The sequence below is a fragment of the Carettochelys insculpta genome, chromosome 3, assembly GCF_033958435.1.
Source record: "Carettochelys insculpta isolate YL-2023 chromosome 3, ASM3395843v1, whole genome shotgun sequence".
NCBI classification, from domain to species: Eukaryota; Metazoa; Chordata; order Testudines; family Carettochelyidae; genus Carettochelys; species Carettochelys insculpta.
In genome coordinates this window covers 174389808-174405177 of record NC_134139.1, presented here as the reverse complement: position 1 = coordinate 174405177, position 15370 = coordinate 174389808, and the positions used below count along the sequence as shown (strand labels likewise).

Genomic DNA, 15370 nt, shown 5'->3' with positions numbered 1-15370 from the left:
AATAGGGGATGAAGCGGTGGCTGTCCAGGAGCAGCAGCAGCACACAGAGCTCATTGTCTGTGACAGCTTAATCCTGGGGATGGGGGGAGGCCAGCATGGGGTCAGAGGGTTGATGTGAACCAGGCACAGCTTTCTTCTTATCTCTTTTTCTCTCCAGTCCACGGGTGAAAGTAACAAACTTTCTAACTGGTACAAATCATTGTGTGTGCAGTTCTTAAAATAGGGAAAACCAGCAGTCACGTAGCACTTTAAAGACTGACAAAATCACCTAATGCATTATTTTCTTAATCTTTAAAGTGCTATACGACGGCTGGTTTGTTTTGCTATAATACAGACTAACACAGCCACCTCTGTTGTTACTTAAAATGCAGGTTACAAAAAGTACAGTTTGATGTTATTTATTAACAACTGTCTCATATTCACATGCCTTGTGGCTCTTGAAATACTGGTTCTGGAACTGAATTTGAAAAAAAAATGGCTCTTCTTGCCATTTTGATTGCAGGCCCCTGTACATGACAGTCGCAGAGTGTCGATGTTGTGAGGTCAACACTATGGTGGTTCTGGACAGCAAGTCAAAGAGCCTGGGGCTCCAGCTGCTGCAGTAATAGGGTCAGGCAGGAGCAACAGGCCCTTTGGTATCCCCGGGCACCAGGGCAGTTGTCCCCTTTGCCCTCACCTGTTGGCAGGCCTGAGCTGGGGCTGGGTGCAGAGATGTGGCCGGGGTGCAGCTGGAGGCGAAGTGGGGCTGAGTGACACTCCTTCCCCACCTGGGGGCTGACCAGGTCCTTCTTTTGCCCCCACAAGATTCCTCCACTCCTGACCCCCTGGGGGGGGCACCAGCCTACAGCAACAGCACATCACAGGTAACACCATTTCCTTACTTATCCCGCGGAAAGGGGAGCGCTACGGGATCTTTAGCTGGATCACAGACGCTTCTGGCAATCGGTGCCCCAGCCTAACGCAGCAATCACGCAACGCCTTAGCCCCAGGTTAAGAACAGCTTCAGTTATTTCCCAGGCAACTGGCAACCCCACGAAACCCCGCCAGGCTGGCTCGTTACCAGCCGGACGACAGGAAACTGCTGGGGTCCCTCCTCTCCTCCGGCCCAGCCCCCGCGTACCCAGCAGGCTGAGCCGCAGCACTCGCTGCCGCTGCTCCACGCAGCCCGGCCCGGACGCGCCGCCTGGCTGCAGGATGGTGGAAGCCTGGTACATGGACGAGTCCGCAGAGGACCAGAGAGCCCCGCACCACTTGGAGCCGCCCCGGCCGGTCAGCCTGGAGCAGCTGCGCCGGCTCGGAGTCTACTACTGGAAAGTAGGCAGCGCCTGGAGCCCCGCAGCCTCGAGCCGGGCTGCAGCCGCGCGCGCAGTGCGGGCCCCGGGCCTGGGCCTCCGCCCTAGGCCTGTTTGCCGCGCGGCGGGACGCACGGCCCCGAAGCGGGCTGCAGGGAGAGGGGCGTGGGGACCCCTGTGACCAGGGGCGGAGGGAGCTGCTCCCCCTCCCACGGTGGGCTGCGGCTGGGGCCTGCCCTGCCTTCTGCGCCAGTCGCCTGCCAAGTCCTTTCCAATCGGCTCCGCTCTCCACTCCGCCGCAGCTGTTTGGGGGTTGCGCCTCCTACTGGTCCCCTTACCGGGCGGTGCATGGTGAATAACAGGGGCTAAGAGAGACCCAGGGCCACGTGCCAGTGGGGGTCGGAGACCAGATCTGTGCCCAAGGAAATCTGAAGGTTTCAGGGAGTCTGAAAGGCCCGTCCGTGGCAGAGACGTGCTAACAGGGAAAGACTCTCCGTGCAGGCAGGGCCCAAAGAGTCAGAGTTCTGCCCTGGTAGTTTAAAAATCATGATTTGTTTAAGTGCACGAAAACAAAGCAGCGGATGAGTCTGTTCTGGTTTGGCTGTGGTCTGAAGAAGTGGGTCTGTCCCACGAAAGCTCATCACCTAATACATTATTTTGTTAGTCTTTAAGTGCTACTTTACTGCTTTTTTGTTTTGGTAGCACTTTAAATATTAACAAAATGACTTATTGGGTGATGAGCCTTTGTGGGACAGACCCACTTCAAGTGGATTTGTCCCAAGCAAGCTCGTCACCGAATAAATCATTTTGTTAGTCTTTAAAGTGCTACATTTCTGCTGCTTTGTTTTGTTGGAGTACAGACCAACACTGCTACCTTTCTGTTCCTATTAAGCTGAAGAGAAAACCTACGCTGTGGCTGGAATCAGAAGCAGATGAGCATGTGTAAATGAAAAGGTTGTATCATATGCTTTTAGTGTGAGGTTTAACGCACACCAGACAATAAGTGCATAAACTGCTCTTAAGTCTCCATTTTTAAAAATTAGATTAAGACTGGGACCTTGTCTAAATGGAAGAGTTGTCTAATTTACCTATCACAGTGAATTAGAACCCCAGTTACAAAGTCATAGGAGTAGAAGTTGTTTGTAACTCTGAACAAAACATTGGGGTGGTTTTTTCAAAAATTTTCAGCTGAACGTTTGGCTTAATATGTCTTTGGAAATTTGCAGAAGAAAAACTCTGCTTTCACCCATTCTAATTTACAATAAACAAGCACAGAAATAGTTCCCTTACCTGTTGTTTATTTTTTAAAATTTTTCCCTTCATTTTTAGTGGTTTATGTTTAACATAGTACTCTTTTTTGTCTCTGCTGCTGCCTGATTGCATACTTCCAGTTCCAAAAGAGGTGTGCCATTGACTGGTCAGTTCAGAGCTCTGGTGTTTGTAATTCTGAGGTTCTCCTTTTTGATAAAACGGCAACACTCTAGCCCCATGTGGGTGGAATTATATTGGTATAAATGTGCTTAATCTTGTTTTAGATTGTCAGATGGTGAAAAGATGGGAGCAGGTAGCAGATTTTTTGTAAGTGCAAAGCATATTACAGCTCTGCTGTAGATAAATGAGTTTTATAATTAGTGATGATGGGCCAAGTTAGTAAAGACATACATATAATTAAAGCTCTACCTTCAGATATTTGGGCAGCTAATCATGAGCTCTCCTTCCCACAGGCTAATTCAAGGGGTTTTTAAAGTGTAGTGCATGTGCATTGGTGATGCTCTTTCATTGCTGGGCTACATTTATGGACCATTTGTTTTTTTGTGGATGGGTCAGACAGAAGAACTACATAATTGAGCAATTCAGCACCTAGCTACAATCCAGACAGTCTTATATTATAAAATATATCCCTGATAGTTAAACAAGATAGAATTCAATAATTCCCATCTCCCAGTCTCTTGCAAGGTTCACTAGAGCAAGAAGCCTTTATAAGAGACTTACAAGCTTGATAGGAGGAAATTCTTATAGGGCTATCATATGTACCTGTGGTGAAACTTACAAACATTTTTATAGTATAGTATTTGTTGTACAAAGTGTAAACTTATCAGAAACAAGTCACTGAAATCCGACCAACCCCCCACCCCCCCAAAAAAAATCCATAACTGGAGAACATGGAACCACAGACAGCTTTTCATTTGGGTTCTGAAAAGGTTTCCCATGTCCAGGAAGTGGAACAATAATAGACGCTGAACAAAGAAAATCTGGCAGTTTAATGAAGCTTTAAAGTAACTGATGGAGGCCCTCCCCCACTACCAAAAAAAATTGTTGTTGCCAATTTTCAGCAGCAAGTTATTGATTTTCCTATCATGCTGCTCTTTCCCCTACCAAGGCTAGTGTGTTTTGGCAGCATGCCTTGCCAGGGTTGGCAGGGTGCCTGGTGGGGAAGTGACTACAAAAAGTGAGGATATTCCTCCTGCTAATTCCAAACTTCAGCAACAGGGCAGGGACAATGTCAGTCCTGTTGGTTAGTCACAAGGACCTGCCAGTTTTGGGTTTGGTGTTGGTTTTGTGAAGGAGTAAAAGGCACGATTCTCTGTTACACTGGAGTTCAGACTCTGGAGAGAGAAGCAGACTTCATGGGACTCTGAAGTCAGATTGAGCTCACTTCCCTTGTACATCCACTGAAACATTCACAGGGATGCTGAAGGGTCAACTTTTTTCCCTTTAGACTACACAATAACAAATAAATAACCTTGCAGGACTTGTTAGTAACCAGTATGTAACGTGAAATGTTATTTGTACACTCATTGGCTGCACTTTTGTTTTTGGAAGTGGTTGTTTGGGTATCCTGGCTGTCTCTCATGGATGCTTGTTTTTCATTCCTCCCTCTCTGCCTCTCCTTCTCCCATACCCTTCCAAAAATCACGCAGTTGGATGCTGACAACTATGAGACTGACCCAGAGCTAGCAAGGATTCGGAAAGAGAGAAACTATTCTTGGATGGATATAATAATGATACACAAAGATAAGCTGCCGAATTATGAAGACAAGGTAAAGCATCCCTGGTTTGGATCTGGAGAGGGAGTAAATTCTGAAGTCTGCCACTAGAGTGTGCACCAGCTTTTGAAGTGTGTGCTCCAAACCTGCTCTGTGTTGGATAGATTCCCCCCCACACACTTTTTTTTTTTTTTTTTTTTTTAAAAAAAGCACATTCTTCTGTTGTACAGTTGCAAGCGCCTGCTGGGATTCCATTTCTAAAAGGACAGAGGGTTTTGTAATTGCTTTCCCTTTAGTAGCTTATATCTGATGCTTCTTAGAATGGTTCACCTTAATCAGAGTGGCTTTCCTCTGTCATGCTAAAGCTGCACTCTCACAAATGGAGCCCTGGAACGGTGATTAGATCATCATCCAAATGAAGTTCAGGCAGTTGACAGCTTGGGACTTTGGTAAAATTTTTGCCCATTGAATTTTAGAGCAGTGAGCCCTGAGCTTGGTCACTGCTGCCCAAGGATCTGGTGGTAATTTTAATCAACAATAACAAATCTCTTGGTACTGTCAGAAATAATTGCTCAGCGCTCTCAGACAAAGGAGATCACTCTTCACTCTCTTGGCCTGGTTGTCACGGTGATTGATTTTCAGAGCTAAGAATATTTGAATATATCCACCATTGCGGGGAATTGAAACTTCTGCCAAATTCATTTTGATGGGGATTTGTGGGCTCCAATACATTTGTAATAAGTTGTGAGCCTGCTCACTTGGAGGTTTTCATAGCTGAAACCTGCCTACAGCTACATGTGCTGTGGGGATTGTCAGCCTGCAAAATGTATTAGTTTGTAATTAGTTCTTTTGTCTCCAGTTATTTTTTAAGTCTATAATGTGCTGAATGCTTGTGGGGTATCAGGGATTTGAACAGTTCCCCAGCTGAGAAATGTTTTAATTTGGGGAACTAATGTCCTGTTTGCTTCAGAACAGATCAGGAGGAACACTGTGAAGTTCTCATTTTATGCATTTTGTAATGAAACTCCTTCCTCACCAGTGGAATGTAAAAATGGGCCACTCCCAAATGAATGTGAATGAAGTGGTATCTCAGGAGTTCAGTGCTAATGGTGAAATTTCTCCATATCCATCTGGAAGCCTTGAGAAACAACACCATTTATCACTTCCTTCCCATCCCATCGCACTGCAGTAATTTCCCACCACCACCATGTCTCCTGACAAGTCCTCATAGGACTCTTTGAGAAGCTGGTGTTATTGCTCCTATGTTGCCTGAAGGACAAAATATTCTTCATTCCCAAAGATCTGAGAGACCATTGTCTCTGCTGATTAGGGAGTGAGGCGTTGGATCTGGCACTCTGGCCCATGTTATGTCTCTTGCTGGAAGTACGAAGCACTGTTCAGCAGGCAACCTGGTTGGCCAGAATGACTTTTATTGTTCCCATGTGTGATTAGACACATTAGTCTGTGATGCTGCGTTTGACTTATTCCTGTGTAAAATGTCAGGGGATTTCAGCTCTTGTCATATTTGTGTAGTCTATATAAAAGTACAGTAACAGAGTAACAGAGTTCCATTAATGGAATGGGGCATTCTGTCAATGACCTAAAGGTATGTGTGTTGCTGAAGAAGAATTATTGCACCGTTCTAGAAAGGGAAACAGCTGAGCTGGCTTTTATATTCAAATTCGGCACATTAACACATGGTTTAAATCATGATGGGAACTTTCTGAGTCACTATAGGGGCTCGTCTGCATACTTGGGTCAATCTAATTCTTGACCTTCCCCCCAACCCCTCCACTCTCTGATTGGCTCACCTTGATTATCTTTTTCTGATTTGTCCTCCTTGTTTACTGTTTTTGGTTCTCTGTGCCTTAAATATTGAGTCTGTTCTGGTCTGGGTATGATCTGAAGAAGTGGGTCTGTCCCACGAAAGCTCACCTAATAAAGTATTTTGCTAGTCTTTAAAGTGCTACTTGACTGCTTTTTGTTTTGATATAAAAGTACAGTTACAGATGATGGTTCTCCTATAAATCATAGACTTGAATTCATGGTCAGACTTTTGTATCTTTTGGACTCCTTTGATAAGTATTTTCCAGACATTGCGGAACTATCTCCATGTGCCATTGTGTTTAGATGTATTTTTTATTCTACAAACTTAAATATAATATCCCCTCCTTCCTACCATAGATAAAAATGTTTTATGAAGAACATTTGCATTTGGATGATGAAATTCGCTACATCCTTGAAGGAAGTGGCTACTTTGATGTTCGAGACAAAGATGACAGATGGATCCGGATATTCATGGAAAAGGGAGACATGATAACTCTTCCTGCTGGAATATATCACCGATTTACACTGGATAAAAATGTTTGTACATGGCTTTATCTATTACGCTCCTAAGTACACGTAATGACAGACAAGTGTACAAAGGCATATTGCATATTGGTGACTAAATACACTACTTCAGGTCTGCATTTCATTAAACCAGGAACAGGAGGGACACAAAATGAATTGCGGAACCTGAGCTTTCACCTCTAAGGCAGATCAACATGCTGCACTTGGTCTTCTGGAGTTCAATTTGCACATCTAGTGAAGACACGGCAAAATCAACCTTTCTGGGCTCAGCTGTTGATGCCTGTACTCCACTTTGTTGTGTGGAGTAAGGGACATTGACACAAAACTAAAGAGGCTTGGCCTGCACTAGGGAGCTAAGTCCATTCTGATGTGTCAGTTTTAGCTATGCCAATGCCAGAGCTGGAATTGCGTATTTGAAATCGACTTATTTCCCTAGAATAGACATACCAAGTTTCCAGTTCCTATACTCCTCATTGGTAGTGACGGCAAGTCCCTGCCACCTTAGACCCATTTTGTATCTTGCATGAAATCAGTTTATGGTATGAGTCCAGTTTCTACAGCTAGACATCAGGGATGTTAATGATTAAGCGGTTATGGTTCACCAGTAGGGGCTGGAGCAGCCCGCTGCAAGCAGGGAGGGGTTGATCCAGCTCTACAGGGCTGCCACATGTGGGGAGGCACTCCAGCTCAGCCAGCGCAGCCCCACTGCCTACACCCATTTAATGGTTAACCAGTCAAACCTACTGTTTAACCCGTTAACTTGCTAAACAGGATTTTACATCCCTACTGTCCATGGCACAAACTGCCACCACAGTTGGCTGAGGCATGGAGACTGATTTGTTCAGGTTGAGGGCAGAGCTGCCTAGTGAAACTTACATTGCTTCTGTTGTGTGTCTCTTCTGCAGATAAATTGAGCATACTTGTCTTGCTATCTTCTGTGAGTACTAACTTGCTTCTGAAGAGGGAGTTGAGCCTAGTGGCTAGAGCCACAGCTGGCAGTCAGAAGTTCTAAATTAATATTTCCAGCTCTGCCTTTGACCTGCTTAGAGGAGTTTTGTGTGTAATATTGCCTTAAGGCAGGGGTGAGCAATGAACACCCCACGGCCAGATGTGCTTCATGTGGGTTAGCTCCTGATGCACTGCCAAATGCTTTGTTTACCTGAATGTCTGCTGTATGGCTGGGCCACCACTTTCTGCAGCTCTGATTGGCTGAGAGTGCTGAACCGCAGCCACAGAGAGCTGAAAGCAGCCATACCTGCAGACACTAAGGTAAACAAAGCGTCTGGCAGCCCGTTGGGTGCTCCTGGCCTGTGGGCTATTTGTTGTCCGCCCTGCCTTATGACTGGGTCTGCCTGTGGAAATATCCTTGAATCAGCAATCAATGTAGCTGCACTGGTTCTGACTTCCAGCCCAAGTGTGGACAAGGATGTGCTCCTTGGTGCAAACCCCAGCATTGCATGTCTACACTTAGGCTGTGTCTACACGAGCCCCAAACTTCGAAATGGCCACGCAAATGGCCATTTCGAAGTTTGCTAATGAAGCGCTGAAATGCATATTCAGCGCTTCATTAGCATGCGGGCGGCTGCGGCACTTCGAAATTGACGCAGCTCGCCGCCACGCATCTCGTCCCGACGGGGCTCCTTTTTGAAAGAACCCCACCTACTTCGAAGTCCCATGAGCTCATGGGAATAAGGGGACTTCGAAGTAGGCGGGGTCCTTTCAAAAAGGAGCCCCATTGGGATGAGACGCGCGGCGGCGAGCCGCGTCAATTTCGAAGTGCCGCAGCCACCCGCATGCTAATGAAGCGCTGAATATGCATTTCAGCGCTTCATTAGTAAACTTCGAAATGGCCATTTGCGTGGCCATTTTGAAGTTTGGGGCTCGTGTAGACATAGCCTTAGGGGTCTGTTGCTGGTGCAGTTACACCAAAGTCTGCATCCCAGTGTAGGCGAAACCTGAGTGACTTGCTTAAGGTCATGAATTTTCTACCACTGTGAAATGGGACACTACTCCTCTGCCTGATATGGTGTAAAAGATCCTGTGAAATTTGTAAGACAATGTATCAGTACTAAGTGCAGTTACCACTCCAATGGCCAGGTTGATAGGAACGCTGAAGCAAAATAGTGATTGAATTTGGAGGGGTGTGTGAAATTCCTGCAGTACCTGAGATGCTTTGAAAGATGCTATACAAGTGCAGATTATCATAAACCTCAACGGTAGTTGTTAACTCTGTAATTCAGGCCTGGTCTACACTAGGGAAAAAAGTCGATCCCAGACACACAGTTCTAGCTGCACCATTGGTATAGCTAGAATTGACGTATCAGAATTGTTTTTCTGTCCTAGTGTGGATCGGGGATTTTCGGTCTCATGCTGACATCCTTCACTCCACACGATAGCATGGAATACCAGGGTTGACGGCTCAGCCCAGAGAGAGCAGTTTTGCCACATCTTCGCACACGGGGGAAAATTGAACTCCAGAGGATCGAATGTGGCTTGTGGAACGCCCAGTAAACGTAGACACATCCTCAGATCCTTCCAAAGCATAGTTTTCCAAACTGGGTGGCGTGAAGACATTCCAGTGGGGGCACAAAGCAACCGAGCCCCGCCCTCCAGTCATTCCCCACACCTGAAGAAAAAGCCGGCCCTTCCTTTCAGCCTTTGCCATTTCACATGGGTGACCTGGTGCAACTGTGGAAGGCTGACATGGAGCTAGCTGCTTCCTGCAAAGTGATTGAGTGTGGTTTGGTGGGGAGGAGGATGGAGTTAGATGAGGGGCTGGTGGTGCCTGGCTTTAGGGGAGGGAAGGGGTTCAGGCAGGCGGCTGGGGTGGCTGTCCCTTGGTAAGAAAGATGTGTGGGGGCGTGAGGGTTTCTCAAAAATCAAAGGGGGACATGATGCCAAAAAGTTTGGGAACCACTGCTCCAGAAGGAGCTGTTATGCTATTTGCATTTTCTTTCTTCTTCCACAGAACTATGTGAGGGCAATGAGGCTGTTTGTTGGAGAACCAGTGTGGACAGCATACAACCGGCCAGCTGATCACTTTCCCGCTCGAGTACAGTACATGCAATTTTTAGCACAAGCAGCACAGTAATGATCTCTGAAGTCCAACATGTGGAACAGAGCAGAGTGTAATCTTGGGAGTGTGAATAGTGGACAAAACTTAAATGTTTGTCCTAGTCTGAAATAATGCTCTCAGACTACTTAAGATGATTGTATTTAATTAAAAACCTTCTGCATTCTCTCAAAGAATCTGTACAAGATGAATTTACATAATCAGGATCTTCATATGCCGTTTACCTAGATCTGACTTGGTATTAATGTCTACAATTTTATTATAATGAATCACAATGATTTACTTTTGTAAAATAATAAAATTATTTTCTGCCTTTGAAAGTCTGTTGGCTATTGTCATGTCCTGACACAAGGAATTCATAGAACAATAGTGTTTCTGTGACTTGCTTTTTGACATTGCACGAATCATTAATTTTGCCTTAATTTCACCATTTGTAAAATGGAGGTAAGTAGTGTTACACACCTTAATCCAGAGTTTTGTGGTCTTCACTCACTGAATAATTGCAGAAGTATTGTTGAAATACCATGTTTAGAGAACAGAGTGTTCTGAGCTGCTCAGTCCTCTGTTGAGGTTGTAACGGGAGTGTGGCTCCAGGCATACAAGTTCTTCATGCTGAGCAACGTGTGCAGTTGTTTGCAGCTGTGTACAGTGGATGTGTCATGATACCATTTCAAATTAACCATATTTAAACCCAGTTTGCACAGGTGCAAATGACTCTACAAGATAGCAGAAATGGAGGTCTGTGTGTCTACAGGGATAAAAGCAGTGCAGCAGAGCTGTGGCTTTCCCAGGCAGGTGGAGCTCAAGTTGCAGAATTAAAAATTGCTGTGAGATGAGCAGGCTGGAGCAACTCTCCATCCTCACAGAGGTTGTGTCTCCAGTTGCACTCCTCTTTTTCATAAGAACATAAGAACGGCCATACTGGGTCAGACCAAAGGTCCATCCAGCCCAGTATCCTGTCTGCCGGCAGTGGCCAGTGCCAGGTGCCCCAGAGGAGGTGAACCAAAGACAATGATCAAGCGATTTGTCTCCTGCCATCTGTCTCCAGCCTTTGACTAAAGGCTAGGGGCACCATACTTAACCCTTGGCTAATAGCCATTTATGGACCTAACCTCCAAAAATTTATCAAGCTCTATTTTAAACTCAGTTAGAGTGCTGGCCTTCACAGCCTCCTCCGGCAAGGAGTTCCACATGTTGACTGTGCGCTGTGTGAACAAAAATTTTCCTTTATTAGTTTTGAACCTACTACCCATTAATTTCATTTGGTGTCCTCTAGTTCTTATATTATGGGAATAAGTAAATAACTTTCCAATATTCACTTTCTCCACACCATTCATGATTTTATATACCTCCATCATATCGCCCCTCAGTCTTCTCTTTTCTAGACTGAAAAGTCCCAGTCTCTCTAGCTTCTCCTCATATGGGACCCTTTCCAAACCCTTGATCATTTTAGTTGCCATTTTGTGAACTTTTTCTAATGCCAGTGTATCTTTTTTGAGGTGAGGAAGAGGAAAGCAAATGAGGGAAATTGAAAATGCTAATGAGGCACTGATTTGCATATCTCATTCTTCATTTGCATAATCTCTTTTCGGAAGAGATTCTTCCGAAATTAAAAACGCAATGTAGACGGGGCTCTTTGGAAAATAAACCCAGTCTTTGAAAGAAGCCTTCTTCCTATTATTAACCAAGTCTTTACCTTGGCCATCTGTCCCCTCTTCTTTTCGCCCAGGTCCAGGTCATTGCTGTGGAAATGTCACTTTCATGCTATAGAACACAGTAGAGGAAACAAAACTGAAGTGCCTCCTTGCTCTGCTGCCTCCACAGCTGGATATCTACACCCTGATGGTACAGCACAGTGTGGTACCTGTCTCTCTGCTGTCAGGAACAACGCATACAGGATCTTTCACCATTTTCACAGCATGAACTAACTCTATTAAGTGAAGGTAGAAATGAAAACTTTCTGCTGCAAACCCACAGGCCTGTATCACTGTAACTAACAGAGAATCTTGGCAAGTGAGAACAGTATTAGAATTTAGCTGTAGTGAGGCAGGGACATCCTCTGGCGCACCTTTGCCTTGGAACATTTCAGCTTTGAAGAGAATATAAACTTGGTAAGTCGAAGGGCAGGGTCATAGCAGGGCCGGAGATCCCTATAGTTTCAACTAAGCCCACAGCGTCCGGCTCACTCTCCCAGCATTCCTGCTGTTTCAGGCTGGGATGTGTGTGCCTGCACCAGGAAAAAGTTGGCATTCTCATGCATCTTGGAGGCTGCCGCTAATGTAGAGGGCCCCACCATCCTCGCTAATGCAGGCATAGGTTTCAAGATGATGCAAACCAGCCAGTGGGAGGCTCTGGGTGCCATGGCTCCAGGTCACGGCAGGGAGGGGGCACTGGCTGCCACTGACGTTACAAGTGGATGCAGCAGCAGCAGTAGCAGAAGGAGGCACCACAGCGGACAGCGATGTGGCAGTGGGCAGGGCCATAGCCACAGCCACTTGGGCATCGAGGGTGGGGCTGTAGAGCGAGTGCTCCCAGAGCTGGGGGAGGGATGGCAGGGGCGGGGAGGATTTCAGGGCTCAAGGAGGGCCACATCCAACATGGAAGGAGTCTTCTGCACAGGACTCACTGTTTCTCCTCCATGGGCCCTTTTCACCAGCTGAGGGCAGACCCTTGATGGGGTAAGAGTTTCGGCAGCAAAGCCTCTCCCTCCTGCTGCCATCCCAGAGCACAGCTGTGGATTGTGACAGCCCGCGGTGCCAACTCCATTGGTGCTCTGCAGTTTGAGCACCCAAGAGAAAAACCGGTTGCTCGGCACCCCTGGGCAGCCATGCTCCCTCCACTGTCACCTCCCCTCTCTCCCGTTACCTTCCCCCTGCCATGAAACAGCTTTTACAGCATTTAGAGGCTCCAGAACGGAGGCTCAGAATACGGTGCATTTGGTGGAGGGAGCAGAAAGTGGTGGAGGCAGGGTGGAGGCTGCAGGGGCTGAGGCCTGAGGTGGAGGAAAGGGTTAAGCACCCCCCGCAACACACGCACGCAGCTAGAGCAGAAGTCAACGTCTGTGCCAACAGCAAGGCTGCTGTTGGTTGCTGGGGTGAGACAGCCAAGCTGGGGCAATGAAAGTGCCCAGGATACTTCTCCCTCAGCTTCTCCTGGACTCCCTCCATGGCTGAAGTTGCCAGAGCAGAAGCTTCATATGGCCAGGCCGGGTTGGAGTCCACCATCAAAGGCCGGGGACATGGACAGCTGTTAAGGAGGGGATGGAAATGAGGGGGAGGGGATAGGGAGGACAGAGGTTGCCTGCTCCTCCCTATTGGGTTGACTGCTGGGAGACAAGTGCAAACAAAACCCAGCCCACAGGTCTGCCAACGGGGTGGGAAGGGAGCCAGTAGTTTCTCTCAGGCCAGGTGTGGAAGGAAAGCAGGAAACCAACTGGTGAGGGGAGCTCTGGGTGGGGCAGGGGAGTCAGGCCAAAGGCACACAGCGGGTGCAGGTAACGCTCAGCTAAGGCGGGTAACAAACATTCACCAAATGAAACACTAAAAGTGTCAAACCACAAGGCTGAGGAGACCTTATGAGCTGATGCACAGCACCCAGGAGAAGGAGGAGACCCACCAGTCTCATGCAGAGTGAATGAGCGGGAGGGGAAGGTCCAAAAGGACACCTACCTGAACTTGTCAGGTGACTTGACAGGCACTGCTGCAGCAGTCCCAGATGCGGACAGGCAGGCTGCGGGGAGCCATTGCCTTGCCCTGTGCCCAGCCAACGCACTGCTAGACTCTCCCTCAAATAAAGGTTATGCGGGGTCAGGGAGGTATCTATAAAGGAGGGGATTGGGTCTCTGCGGTACCCGTCATGGTAACCCTGAACTCCCCCCCCACTCCCAATTTCATCTCCTTGAAAGAACACATTTCTAACAATCCCTTCCCAGCACATTGTGTATGGTCCCTGTAGCCACTCACTATGGGCTTCTTGCACTGGACACCTACCCCAACTTAGGTTGTAACATCACAGTTTTACCTCCCATCTCCCCCACCCCAGCTTTCATTCTGGGTGCTCCTTCCCCCAGCTAAGCCTACACACTGATTTGGGGAAGGTTAAAAAAAAGTTTTCTTAGCCAGTCCAGAGGAGAGGTAGAACTATTCCTTCCCAGTGATCTTCCCGGGCGAGAGAAAGTAACAACCAGCATAATGCTCCCAGCTGGTCCTGCTGGACTGTTGAGGAGGACCTGTGGGGGAGTGGATGTGTGCAGAAGGAAGGAGAGACTGGCTTTCAGTCATGGACAACAGACTCCTGCTGTACCTAGAAACATCTGTCCATGCTGTACTGGGACTTGTGGTTCAAGGAGAGGCCGTATCAGCCACCTGAACAGCCACAAAGCCCATGGAAGATGACTGTACATGGCAACCGTCAGTGCCCCACCCCACTCCACAATGGCCTACAGCTTGCTTAAGGCAACGCAGCAAACAGGAGCAGTGGGGCAGGGACCCATTTGCTAGCCGGATAAGGTGACCTGGAGTGCTCCAACTTCCTGCCACAAATCTCCTACACACACCTATCCCAGACCGCCCCCCCACCACCCCGCCAACTCTGGGCATCTGCCCACACTCCCAGCCCCTTGCCCTGACCCTATACCCACACACATCCCAACCCTCTGGTCTTGGCCCCGCCTCACATCCCCCCCCCACCCCTCCCGCTCTGACTCCTGCACCCTCCATGTCCCCAACCCCCTTCTCTGACTCTTGAACCCCTTCACACTTTCTGAGCCCTTTGGGCTGAGCTTTTCACATTCCCCAACCCTGATTCCTGCACACTCCCATATAGTCCAACCTGTCCTGACTCTCCACCCCCGACACCCAAAGAGGGTGTGCAATGGGCCAGGCTCAGGAAGGTATTTAAGTTACTTTCACCCCTGATTGTAGCACAGCTGCTTGAGGCCAGTTCTGGGCATTGCCTCTAAGGCAGAGGCTAGCATCACACTGCCTGGCCCTCAGTACACTGACCATGGTGCCACACCTCTTGAGCAGGTGTGTTACTATGACACAGTAACAGGCTGCATGCATCAGGCTGAGACCAATTTTAAGTGTAGAGTCCTGTACAACTGGATTGATGTAGCATTGTATTGGAGACCAGGCCTAAGCACCTGGCAGGAAAGTCCCCTGGAGGTGTAGGGTTCTGCTGGAAGGCATGCACAAAACTGCTTGAGTTTAAACCTTGCGACACTGGAGTCACAACTAGTATGCACCTGACTATCTCACCTGTGGGTCCCAAATCAGCACTAGGCAGGGGTGACCTGACTAGGAGCAGGGGTGGGGGGGGGGCATGTTTACCAGAGTACCCAGAAACCCAGTGGTGAGTATGCTCAGTTGGAAGGTGGAATACCCGTTTTCAAATCCCGATTTTTCTTGCTTTGGAGGAGGGATTTGTGTCTAGCGCTTCCACCTATCAGGTGAGTGCCCTAATTCCCCCAGACTACCGGGGTTAGGTGCTTCCCTTTCTTCGGCACCTAATTGTCCCCATGCATTGTATAGGGGGCCTGGACACCTATGAGGATTCCACTGAGTGGCAAAGAATGCAAAAGTTAAGGGGCAGAACTAAGGTTACAATGGCCACCTACATTCTGCCATTTTTGTAGCTTCTGAGTGCTTGATTTGCCACCCTAACAT

General features: G+C 47.7%; 1 protein-coding gene across 1 annotated transcript; it reads left to right on the top strand.

Moving 5' to 3' along the window:
• The first annotated feature begins 1106 nt into the window (after positions 1–1106).
• On the top strand, positions 1107–10024 carry ADI1 (acireductone dioxygenase 1). The gene is made up of 4 exons (XM_074988936.1): positions 1107–1314; positions 4214–4333; positions 6464–6643; positions 9600–10024. The coding sequence occupies exons 1-4, from the start codon at positions 1195–1197 to the stop codon at positions 9720–9722; spliced, it is 543 nt and encodes a 180-aa protein (XP_074845037.1). The 5' UTR covers positions 1107–1194; the 3' UTR covers positions 9723–10024.
• The last annotated feature ends 5346 nt before the right edge of the window (positions 10025–15370 follow it).